This window comes from Onychomys torridus, chromosome 11, assembly GCF_903995425.1.
Source record: "Onychomys torridus chromosome 11, mOncTor1.1, whole genome shotgun sequence".
NCBI classification, from domain to species: Eukaryota; Metazoa; Chordata; class Mammalia; order Rodentia; family Cricetidae; genus Onychomys; species Onychomys torridus.
In genome coordinates this window covers 66,946,992-66,959,119 of record NC_050453.1, presented here as the reverse complement: position 1 = coordinate 66,959,119, position 12,128 = coordinate 66,946,992, and the positions used below count along the sequence as shown (strand labels likewise).

Here is a 12,128-nt window from a genome sequence, read left to right as displayed (position 1 = left end):
TTCCCTGTCTCTGCCTCTCTCTGTCTCTGTCTCTCTGTCTCTCTCTTTGTCTCTCTGTCTATCTCTGTCTCTCTCTGTCTCTCTCTGTCTCTCTCTCTCTGTCTCTCTCTCTCTGTCTCTCTCTGTCTCTCTCTCTCTGTCTCTCTCTCTGTCTCTCTCTCTGTCTCTCTCTCTGTCTCTCTCTCTCTCTCTCTCTCTCTCTCTCTCTCTCTCTCTCTCTCTCTCTCTCTCTCTCTCTCTCTCTCTCTCTCTCTCTCTCTCCATGTGCACATATGTGTTGTGTCCTGGTACACATGTGTCCATGTAGATGCCCGAGTCAACCTTGGCGGCATGCCTCCAGTGCAGTCCACCTTGGCTTTTGTTTTTATTTTGGTTTTATTTTGAGACAAGGTTCCTCAGTGGCCTGTAACTTACCAAATAGATTAGGTTAGTTAGCCAGTGAGCCCCAGGGATCCACCTGTCTCTGCCTCCTCATTGTTGAGACTACAAGCACATGTCACCACTCCTAACTGTTTTACATGGGTTTGGGGAGTCAAACTCAAGTCCTTGTGCCTGCTTACTGAGTGAGCAGCCATCCCAGCCCATTGTTCTTTGAGCCCAGTAATGACCCAGCCTGTCCTTGAACCCAGCCTCCTGCCTCAGCCTCCTGAGTGCTGGGATTACATCACCACACCAGCTTCCAGATAGTGGCTGGAAGTCAGAGGTGGCTGCTAGGCCATGGATTAGCTTCTGTTTTTCAGGAAGAGGCTGAGACCATGGCTCTGGAGAGTAGTAGATTCAGAGCTCTCTCTGCAGGAGACAAAAGCCTGGGGAGTGACTGTCAGCCTTCATGGAACTCTCCCAGTACCCCATGGCTGAACCTGCTGCAGCGGAGTAATCGGAGTCCTAAGACCTTATGACAGAGGATGAGCAGAGCCGGCTGGTTTAACTCAGAGGGGAAGTAGATGGAACAGCAGGCTTACCCCTCCAGAGCCCCAGCAGCCACAAAAGGGGGCCTGGTGAGCAGAGAGAGCTACTTCCAGAACAGGTTCCATTAGGAAGGCTGTGCACAGGGTCCCGGGGAACCTACTGCTCTGTGGCTGGGCAGGGCTTCTTCCAAGAGGCTTTAAACACTGGAAAAGAAGATTAAGGTGTGGTGAGGATCATGCGCAGACACTTACCCCCACACACACACTGCACCACCATGTGCTCTCACACACTCACACACATTCATTTGTAAGCACATGTCTACACACTTCATTGTGCTTTCACACTCATATGCTACACACACACACACACACACACACACACAGAGCCACACATTCTCTCATGCACACACGTGAACACTGGGGCCTGCACATGCATGCATCTTCACACTCACACCACACACTCTCAGAGCCACATATTCATGCACATGTGTGAACACATGTGTAAGTGCACATGAATACTCACACTATACACTCATGCACTCATGCATGCATAGACACACATTTTGGCATACATGCATCCTCACACTACGCAATGATGCACACGTATGAGCACACCTTTATACACACACATACATCCTCACAATCAGGTGCTCATACACTCATGCACACATGTAGGATTCTGCACACATTCTAGTGCTCACATGTATGCACAGTATACTGATACTCATGAGTGTGCACCTGCAGATACTCACAGGCCCTATGCACAAACAGCCTCACACTCACACAGCAGGCAGGTCACTCAGAGGGGAGCTAGGCTCCCCTCTTCCCACCCAGAGAGAAAGGGGCATGGAGTAGGTTCCCCAGATCCCAGAGACTGCGGCCAACCAGGCCACTTGGAAGGGCAGGCCCAGGCCATCCATGGAGGCAGAGTCTGGAGGCCCACTCTTCCTCTGCAGAGTTCAGGAGAAAGTTGGGCAGTCTCGCTGGCTCTCAGCACCTTCTCAGGCTCCCTGGGACCACAAACCTAACAGGAGGGGGATGCTGGCACGTGTGATGGTGGCATGGAATTCATGAGCCAAGAGCAGCTGGCACCCCGAGGGAAAGCTGGAGCTTGAGCATCCCAGGGAGCCATCTCCACACCTTGCCAAACAGCCTCTCTTCCCCCTTCCATTCTTCACCCACCCTCCAGGGGCTCTCCATTTCTCTTTGGGCTCACAATCCTGCACCAGTCCTCCCCCCAACCCCCAGGAATGGCCTGCACTTGAGGCTGTGTGCTGCATGCTCACCTATAACTCTCAGTGTCCCAGGTAGGCACGCTATTTCCCAACTCCATTTTTGTCCCCGGCACAGGAGCATTAGTGAGGCACCTGCAGAGAGCCCCAGTCATCACCAGCCCCATTTTACAAATGAGAGTGTTGAGGCAAGGGATGCTGAGGAGTCTTTTCTAAGGTCATTTACCTTGCTTGGAGAGACAGCTGTGATCCAAACCAACTTGACTTCTTCTAGAGCCTTCCTTCCATGGCCATGCACTGACCCCAAGCCTTTGGGAAAACAATCACCTCCATCTGAACCTGCCTGGTACTCTGCCACATATGCTTGCTTGTGCATTTGTGTATAGGGTATACCGAGCTTATGCTGGGGTGCCTGTACCACTGCAGGGCCCCCAGAATGTCAGCTAACTAGAGAAACCACAGTGACTGAGTCCTTCTTTTCATCTCACAGGCCTCCAGGGACTTACGGGTGCACCAGGGAAGCAAGGAGCAACTGGTAACTAGGGCTTCCTCTCCTGGGACCATGCACTGCCATTTCCCATAGGGTGACTGCATCCATGTGGCTTCCTCTCCTGGAACCATGCACTGCCATTTCCCATAGGGCAGCTGTCCCCATGTGTTCTCTCTGCAGCCCTGCCCTGCCCTCCTTTTTGTCTCAAGTCTTCAAAGAGCTCGCAGAGACCATCAAAGAGACGAGCTAATGAATGTGTCCCCCTGCTTTTCCCTGGAGATCCCTTCCCTTCCCACTCTGTTCTGTCTCCAGGGGCCCATCCCCAGTGGGACAGTTGGAGCCTACCTCATTCCTGTTCTTGCACAGGTGTTCCAGGACCTCAAGGAGAGAAGGGCAGCAAAGGTGACAAAGGTCTCATCGGCCCCAAGGGGGAACACGGCACCAAGGGAGACAAAGGGGACCGAGGCCTTCCAGGTAAGGGTTGTATTGGGTGTTAGCATTCACAGGGAAGCTGGAGGGGTCGAGGAGCCTGTGTCTACCCACTCTGGCTGAGAACAGGACTCAAGAACTTCCTGCCCGCCTGTTTAAGAGAAGCCTCAACTGTACTCCAGTTCTTTTGAAACTTTTGTGGGTGACAGTGTGATACGTATGTGATTGCTAATAGACCCAAGATAGTTGGCTTATCTGTGGCCCATGCATTTTTATTTCTGTGTGGTGAGAGCCTTCAAGATGCTTTTCATGGAACTGTTTGGACTCATAAGGCAAGGACACCCAAGTGTCTCCTGCTCCTTGGTGGTGTCTTTGTGCATATGGAACTCAGTCCTTAATTAGCACTTGATGTCCCATCAGGGAACAGCCCTCTTTTTTTTTTTTAATGTATGTGTGGTGTATCATGTTTATGTGTGTGCACATGTTTGTACATGTGTTGCTACTGAGTGTCTTCATCACTTTCCACCTTCTTTCTTTTTTTTTTTTTGTCTTTTTGCTTTGTTTTTTATTGAAAATATTTTTTTTATTCAACACATTTCCATTATGGTTTGTTTCTTGAGATAGGGTCTTTCACTGAACCTGGAGCTCACTCAATGGCTAGTCAGTCAGTCCCAGGGATCTCTTGCCTTCTCCCCCCAAACTCTGGAATTACAAGCCTAGCTTTTTATATGGGTACTAGGATTCAAACTTGGAACCTCAGGCTTATACAACAGGTACTTTACCCACTGAACCAGCTCCCTGGTCCCAGGAAACATTCTTTCTTTACATCTAATCATCTAGCTTCCTTCCCAAGCCTTGAACTAGCCTCACTCACTCAGACCCAGGGTTCTTGCTCTAGCTGTCCTCTTCAGAGTCATTCACTAATTAATCAGGACCCCATTCTGACTTCACTGGGAGGGACTAAGTGGCCAGCCTGTCTGATGAGTTCCAAGGCCAGTGAGAGACCCTGCCTAAAAAAAAAAAAAGGTAGATGGCAGCTGAGGAACAATGCCCAAGGTCCTCTGGCTTCCAAACTCATGTCCACGAGCACCACACATATACATGTACCCACACATTTGAACATGTATACACAGGTACACACTTTACAAAACCAGTGCATTTCAATATTAGAGAATAGAGTTTTTTTTTTTTTGGTAAAATTTCTGCCAGCCAGTCTAATAGAGAGCAGAAAAGTTTGCTTTGGGGTGACAGTCCTCTTTAAGACCTTCACCCCATGTTGGTCCCAGTGGGAACAAAGCTGAGTGTCCACACCCAGTCAACCAAGTGACCTCAGTGGCTCTCAGAAGCCCATTGTGCAGCCCACACCCTGGCTGACCTGCCCTTCAGGAAGGCAGCTGCCCTCACTTGATATGCGTAAGGTGCTAAGGGAAAGGAGGAGGGAGAGACAGAGGCATGGGGGAGGACTGGCTGAATGAGTTCCGAATGCTGATGATAAGTGGAAAATTTGAAATCTTGGGTGCCAGAGAAGCCCGTGTCTGCACCGCAGACGGGCACAGAAATCACTGCATTGTTTTTCTCTTTCCCAACGACCTTTGCTATTCTCAGCATCTGGGAGATGCTTTCCAGAACGTGCCGATTTCAGTCTGAGAGGCTATGAAAGATAATCCACAAAATGGAGACAGTAAATGAGCCCCCAAAGTACTGGGTGACCCTAGGCTGTGATCCTTCTCTCTGGGGTGGTGGTTCTGACTGGGGTCCCGGGATCCCACCTGTCACTGGTGTCAGGTCATCTGGCCAATCTATCATGAGTTCGTGCCCTGTCACTGGGGAAGGGGCTCATTCCTGGAGGGATGTGACCAGATGTTTCACCCCCAACACAGGGCATTTTAGCTTGGAATTTGAGTAAGATGGCAAACGCCTAAGTGGGCTGCTTTACCCTCCTCCCATGTCCAACCTTGATTTCTTTTTTATTTGTTTGTTGCAGGAAGCAAAGGGGACATGGGCATGAAGGGAGACACAGGGGTCATAGGTCTCCCTGGAACACAGGGAAACAAAGGTGACCCTGGGAAACCAGGCCTACCAGGTAAGAGGTTGCACTGTAGGGTTGCAGACCTGGAGGCATTGCCTTTCTCTCTGGTAGCCCGTAAGAGTACAGAATCCTTAGGAATCCTTGTACATTGCAGGCTTGGCTGGGTCTCCTGGAGCCAAAGGTGATCAAGGTAGGAACTGTGGGCATCTGGACAAAGTGGCTGTGGTTCCCAGAAAGAGTCAAAAAAGGAAAGTTACCCATTATCTTTCTCCTTCCCTTCCTTCCTCCTTCCATCCCTGCCTCCCTCCTTCTCTCTCCTTCCTTCCTTGCTTTCTTATACAGGGTCTCATGTAGCCCAGGCTAGCCTAAAACTCACTACTTATCTAAGGATGACTTTGAACTTCTGATTCTGCAGTTCCCAAGTGCTGGGATCACAGGCGTGTACCACCATGCCAGGTTTCATCTCATCATAGCATTAGCCCAGAGTACCACAGGGGCTTAGAAACCTGACTGTTCCTAAAAGGAAGAGAGCAGCTGGTAGAGCACAGACTCTAATGATAACCCTCTTTACATGTGTACCTGCTTGGCTGCTGAGGAGCAGAGCTCAGTGTTCCCACCCGAAGTTCTCAATCTGTCTACCATCTTCAATCCCACAGCTGTGACGGAGGAGACCACGTTTGTGGCATTGTGTCTCTCTCACCCATAGGGCAGTAGGTGACTTCTCAAGACCATGGCTGGATAGTGTTAGAAGATGTATGTCACAGAGGGTAGGGAGCCCTTGTGCCACTCACCCCCAGCCCTGCCTTCACCATTTACCTTCTAGGACCACCTGGAGCGCGGGGTATGCCAGGTCCTTCTGGTGCAGTAGGATCTTCAGGTGCCAAGGGTGAGCCAGGCCGCACTGGTCCTACTGGACCACAAGGTGAGGCCCTTTAGCCCTACACTGGGAGTGGTATTCCAATGTCTATCCAGCCCAATTCTTATGCCCATGTGGTGTCTATTGTCTAGGACCTCCAGGGATCCCCGGGAGTCCAGGGGTTGCAGGTGTGAAGGGAAGCAAAGGAGACACAGGTGAGTGGGTGTGGAGGGGTAGAGAGTGGGGTTGCTGGGTATTCTGGATGGACAGGAAGGAGGATTGTCTCCAGCATCCCACAAGGGGCAGAGATTCTCCTGTCCTCTGGCTCCAGATGCTCCTGATAAAGAAAAATAGTTTCCTATATTAAGTCTCCTTGAGCCCAAGGTCTCTGGATTGTTCTTTTCTGCCTATGTTTCCAAGAGAGCCTTGAATGCCACAACCAAACCTGCAGCATCACAGAAGGAAGCTGAAACCCTGTTCCAGCTGGGCTTACCTATGGTGACATCAGCACCTAGGATTAGAACAGGGGGCAAAGACTCTTCCCTTGTGTTCTCTCCTGGGAACAGCTGGAAACACTGATCCAATCCAGGGAACTCATGAAAGCCAGTTCACAAGCCTTTCTACAGCTTAGCTGAAGCTCTCCATACACAGTGGGTCTGGGAGTTTGTCCTGAAGTATGGTCCCAAAGATCCTTTTTCCCAGATTCTGTCATGTAGACTAACACAGACATTCTATTCTGTCATGTAGACTGACACAGACATTCTATACTGTCATGTAGACTACAGACATTCTCTTGTCATGTAGACTAACAGTCATTCTATTCTGTCATGTAGACTGATACAGACATTCTATTGTCATGTAGACTAACACAGTCATTCTATGGTCATGTAAACTACAGATATTATATTCTGTCATATAGACAAACACAGACAGACATTCTATTCTGTCATGTAGACTAACACAGACATTCTACTCTGTCATGTAGACTAACACAGACATTCTATACTGTCATGTAGACTAACACAGACATTCTATTCTGTCATGTAGACTAACACAGACATTCTATTGTCATGTAGACTACAGATATTCTATTCTGTCATCTAGACTGACACAGACATTCTATTCTGTCATGTAGACTAACACAGTCATTCTATACTGTCATGTAGACTACAAACATTCTATTCTGTCACATAGACTACAGACATTCTATTCTGTCATGTAGACTAACACAGACATTCTATACTGTCATGTAGACTAACACAAACATTCTATACTGTCATGTAGACTACAGATATACTATTCTGTCATGTAGACTAACACAGACATTCTATACTGTCATGTAGACTTACACAGACATTCTATTTTGTCATGTAGACTAACATGAAATCATTCTATCCTATTGTCATGTAGACTAACAGACTTAGTCTAGTCTGTTGTACAGACTAACATAGAGTCTTCCTATTTTGTGGTTGGGTTGTAAACAACTTGCCAGTTTTGTCTGTCACATGGCCTCTCATCAGTGTGGGCCACTTGCTAAGTCCCTGAGATAATCTGTTTGATCTCTGATGTCAGGATTCTGCATTATGCTCACCTAGTCTAGAAAGTTCAGGCCACTGCACTGGGTGCAGTGGCAATGCTAGGTTTGTAGGTGGATACAGTAGACTGACTACAGACATGTTCCAAGTGAAGAGTCTCTAAATGCCAGTTGGAAAGCCCTGTGCAGTCTTGAGAGTTCTGTGAGGATGGAGAGCAGAGTAGTGAGACTAGGCTCCTGTCTCCAAGAGTGTCCAAGGACCCTCTGTCAGAGAATAAGGTTGAACAGGGTCAAACAATTTGGGTGCCCTGCCTTTGGCAGGGCTATGGACACACGTAAAAGTTGGCCCATCCCAGTTTCTACTGGTCAAGTGGTTGGCTGACTCATTCATTCATTCACTAACTCATGCATCAGTACCTCCTAGCAAGCCTTGGACTCTGAGTGAGTGATCTTTGTGACTTTCCTGAAGACAGTTAGGAGCCATGATCTCATCTGTATATTTTTCTATCCTTTGAGTCCCTCCAGCCCCAGACTCCATCAATACCCCTCACCAGAGTTGGGGAGACAGATCAGTGGATAAAATGTTTGCCTAGCAAGCTCAAGGACCTAAATTCAATCCCCAGAACTCATGTCAAAATAAAGCAAGTTTGGTGGTACTTGCTCTTAATCCCGGTTCTGTAGAGGTGGAGACAGAAGGATCCCTGAGATTCACTGGCCAGCCCATTTAGCCTACTCAGCAAGTTTCAGGATAGTGGGAGACACTGTCTCAAAAATCAAGGTAGGAAGCATCTGAGGAACAACAGCTGAGGTCTTTTGTCTGTCACATGCATACATGTGTACACACACACAGACCCCACACTAACTTTTACACAAGTGCCCACATACATACATGCACCTGCACATACACAAGACACCATGCCAATTTTATTACTGACATTTTAGTCTGTGGCTCATTGGTCTTCACGGGCCTGGCAAACATCTTCATGTGGTGTCTAAATGTGTGTCTACATCCCATTTTTCATGCAGGTGGTAAATACCATCAGTCCAATCTGATGAGTCATCCATTAAGTGTGGCTCCTTAGGTAAAAAGGATGAGTTATATATTCAATTTACAATGTCGGATGATTACCATTTGGGTTGGCAGCTCACCCAAGGCTGAACCTTGCTTCGGGGCAGCATCTGTTGCCTTATGTGAGCCTTCCACAGACTTCCCAGAATTCTGTGGGCTAATGAATGGCTACAGAGATTAGATTTGGTGATTTCTGGGATGATTATCCAGAGGGGTAGTTGTCAGATGTGATGCAGATGTTACCCTCATGTTTGAGGACAGCATCCTCTTTGTCAGGAGGTTGGTAATCCCCAAACTAGAGCTTCAGTGGCAATTATCCAGTTTTGATAGAGCATTCCAGGTTTCCAAGGCCATGACCTTCCCGTTTTGTAAATAAAGCCATGAATCTCTCAAGCGAATATCTAGCTGATTCGGATGAAGACAGAGGACTGACATTGCCTTGGCTTGGCCTGAGTTTCACTGGTATGGGTTAATGATAAGCAAGGGGAGATCTGTTTGCTGAGCTTGGAACTTTACCCCCACGCTCTTGATCTATCAAGCCCCACATCTGAGTTTTATCTTCTATGCCTAGTAATCAGGAAGTGAAGATGGGGCTGGGAGATGGCTCAGTCTATAAGGACCAACATGAGGACCTGAGTTCAGATCCCCATAATCCATGTAAAAACCAGGCTGCCATAGAGACCACATGTAATTCCAGCCCTCAGGAGACAGAGGCAGAATTTCCAGGGCTAACTCCGCAAGCCTGAGCTGGTAAGCTTGGTTCAGCCAGAGCCTCCCTTGATTGAAAGAAGAGTGATAAAGAGGAACACTTGACATGAACTGTGGCCTTCACATGAGCACTCCATGTACATGTGTGCCCACATGTTAGTGCACATTATGCAGAGGCTCAGAGAGACTAACCTCTCACTAAACACTGGCTGCTAGTGCCCAGTGGATCCGAAAGTCCATCCCAATGTCTGATCCCAAAGATACACTTTCCCGACTTTGTTATATGGAGTAACATAGATTGTAACCCAAGAGAAATCAAGTTTCCCTTGTTTAGGGCTGTCACATTAAGAAGGTTCCTGGACCATCAGGCCCCACCCCAGTCCCACTTCATCAGCATCTCTGAAGGGACCTGGTAAGATGTTTTTGTGTGAGTGCTGTGTGTGTGTGTGTGAGAGAGAGAGAGAGAGAGAGTGGTGTGTGTGTGTGTGTGTGTGTGTGTGTGTGTGTGTGTGGTGTTCATGTATATGAATGCCCTTGTGAGCATGGGTGTTAATAGTGTTTACATGGATGTTGGTCCATGTGTGCTGTTTGTGTGTGTGTCTGCGTGTGTGTGTGTGTGTGTGTGTGTGTGTGTGTGTGTGGTGTTCATGTATATGGGTGCCCTTGTGAGCATGGGTGTTAATAGTGTTTACATGGATGTTGGTGTGTGTGTGTGTGTGTGTGTGTGTGTGTATAGAAGCCACCAAAGGAGCTTGCTAGGTAACTTCCCATATCAATCCCAGACCTTTTTTTCTTTTGAGACAGAGTCTGTGATTGAGCCGGAAGCTTGCTGTTTCAGCCAGACTGTCTGCTGGCAGATCATCTACTAGGGTCTGCCTCTCTCCATTTCCCGACACAGGGTTACAGCTGTGCACAGTCCAGGCCTGACTCTCACATGAGAGCTGGGGGTTTGTGCTCAGGTTCTCATGCTTCAACAGGAATTGTTCCCATCCAGTTGAACCATCTCCTAGTCCCACACAAGCCACATGCAGAGGATTCTGAGATACATTGAAGTTAGATAGTGACATCATTCAGGGGAGCCTAAAGAGGTCATTCAGACCAAGCTAAGTGATGCTCCAGGAAAGGGCAAGCTGGGCTCACTGGTGGACAAAGACAGATCAGGGCACAGTGGGAGCTGGAGTCTGGGGAACTGCCAGATTATACCATTCACTCCTTTGTGATCTTGGATGGATCACCTCATGCCCCTGAGAGTCATCAGTAAACTCCATCCTCTGTGAGGCCAGGAAAAAGCAGGAATTCTCAGAGGAGGGAATGAGGAAGGAAGGCAGAGCTAGGCTGTGAGCTCTATTGGTAAAGTTCTTGAGGACTTGAGTTGGGTCATTAAAACCCATGTGAAAACACGCTGGGCTTGGTGGCACCCATTTGTAATCTCAACATGGCAAAGGCAGAGACAGGAGATCCCTGGGGCCCAAAGGCCAGCCTGAATCAGGGGCCCAAAGGCCAGCCTGAATCAGTGAGTTCTGGGCCAGTTAGGGACTTGCTGCTGACCAACACTTCTATCAGGAATCCCTTCAAGAGACCACCCAATCCCCTCCCCTGCTCTCCTTGCTGGTACTGTGTGAGGTCTGAAACTCAAGTAGAGGAGTGGTGGGGTGGTCAGGAAGGAACTTCCCTCAGGCCACTGCAAGGAGGTGATGGCTCCACATGGTTTCTGGTGATGTAGTAGGGTGGGTCTATGGTAAGGCTGCCTTATGTCACAGGTGGGAGGCCGGGCAGACACAGGTGGCCATTAATAGCAGTTGTATCATCTGTTCCTTTTCAATGGCCCACAGTAAGATTGTACTCCCCGAGGTCTGCAGAATTGCCAGGGGGAGCCCCACTGATCTGAAAGAAACCAGTGTGGACTTGTAAAGTGCTAAAGGAACAGAGTATGACCCACCATGGGGATGCTTGAAGGGTGCTGGAGACAGTGGGTCTTCTGTGAAAGGTTAGTTCATAGAGGAATGAGAGGAGAGAAGGGGAATAAAGAAGGGAAGGAGGGGCCAGTGAGATGGTTCATGGGTAATTTCGATGGCTACCAAGCCAAACAATCTGAGTTTTATCCCAGTCTTCATACGGCAGAGAGAACTGACTTCTGAAAGTTGTCCTTTGGTACACACACACACACACACACACACACACACACACACACACACACTAAAACATGTGGGTGGAAGAGATGGAGTAGCCAGAGAGAGGACCTCTCACTTCAACCTCAAAGGGAATAATCACCAATGACCCATGGTTGCTCTATTATTTTTTCATTTTCTGAACATTGAGACTCCTTTTCCGCGTGAATCTTTACACATCTTGGAGACACAGGGAGTAATCAAAAATTAGTTAATAAGTGCTGGCCTAGCATGTCATGAGGACCTGATTTTGATCCCTCAGAATCCACACTAAAAATTAGGCAAACATGGTGTTGTGCTCCTATAAACAAAGCTGGGGGGGTAGAAATAGAAGGCCCCCCAGGGCTCACTGGTCAGCCAGCCTAAATTACTTTGAGTGTTCTAGGTCCCAGTGAGAGATCCTGTCTCGAAATACAAGATGGGCAGAGCCTGTAGGGGGACACTGAAGGTTGTCGTCCTGGCCTCCATAGGCACAGACACAAACACACAAATTATGTTAACCCATCTACTATAGATGATGACCTCCAAAATTCTGGGTGGCCACACCACAGTCTTTGGAACCAAAATGTTCATTTACAAAATATTTCTGGTCTATCTTCTGCAAATCTCATGAAAGATAAAACAGTGAGGACAAGGGTTGGCTTCAAAGTCAAATCAGGTCACTAGTGGGAAGGGAAGGCAGGCCAGGGCTTTCGGAGTCTGTGT

The 12,128-nt window shown here is 48.3% G+C and overlaps 1 protein-coding gene across 1 annotated transcript in view; it reads left to right on the top strand.

Moving 5' to 3' along the window:
* Marco (macrophage receptor with collagenous structure) overlaps positions 1 to 12,128 on the top strand; it is a 112,111-nt gene that overhangs the window by 94,431 nt on the left and 5,552 nt on the right. The window contains 6 exon segments of the mRNA XM_036201988.1: positions 2,631 to 2,675; positions 2,997 to 3,104; positions 5,044 to 5,142; positions 5,243 to 5,278; positions 5,912 to 6,010; positions 6,097 to 6,159. Coding sequence (XP_036057881.1) covers positions 2,631 to 2,675; positions 2,997 to 3,104; positions 5,044 to 5,142; positions 5,243 to 5,278; positions 5,912 to 6,010; positions 6,097 to 6,159 — 450 coding nt within the window.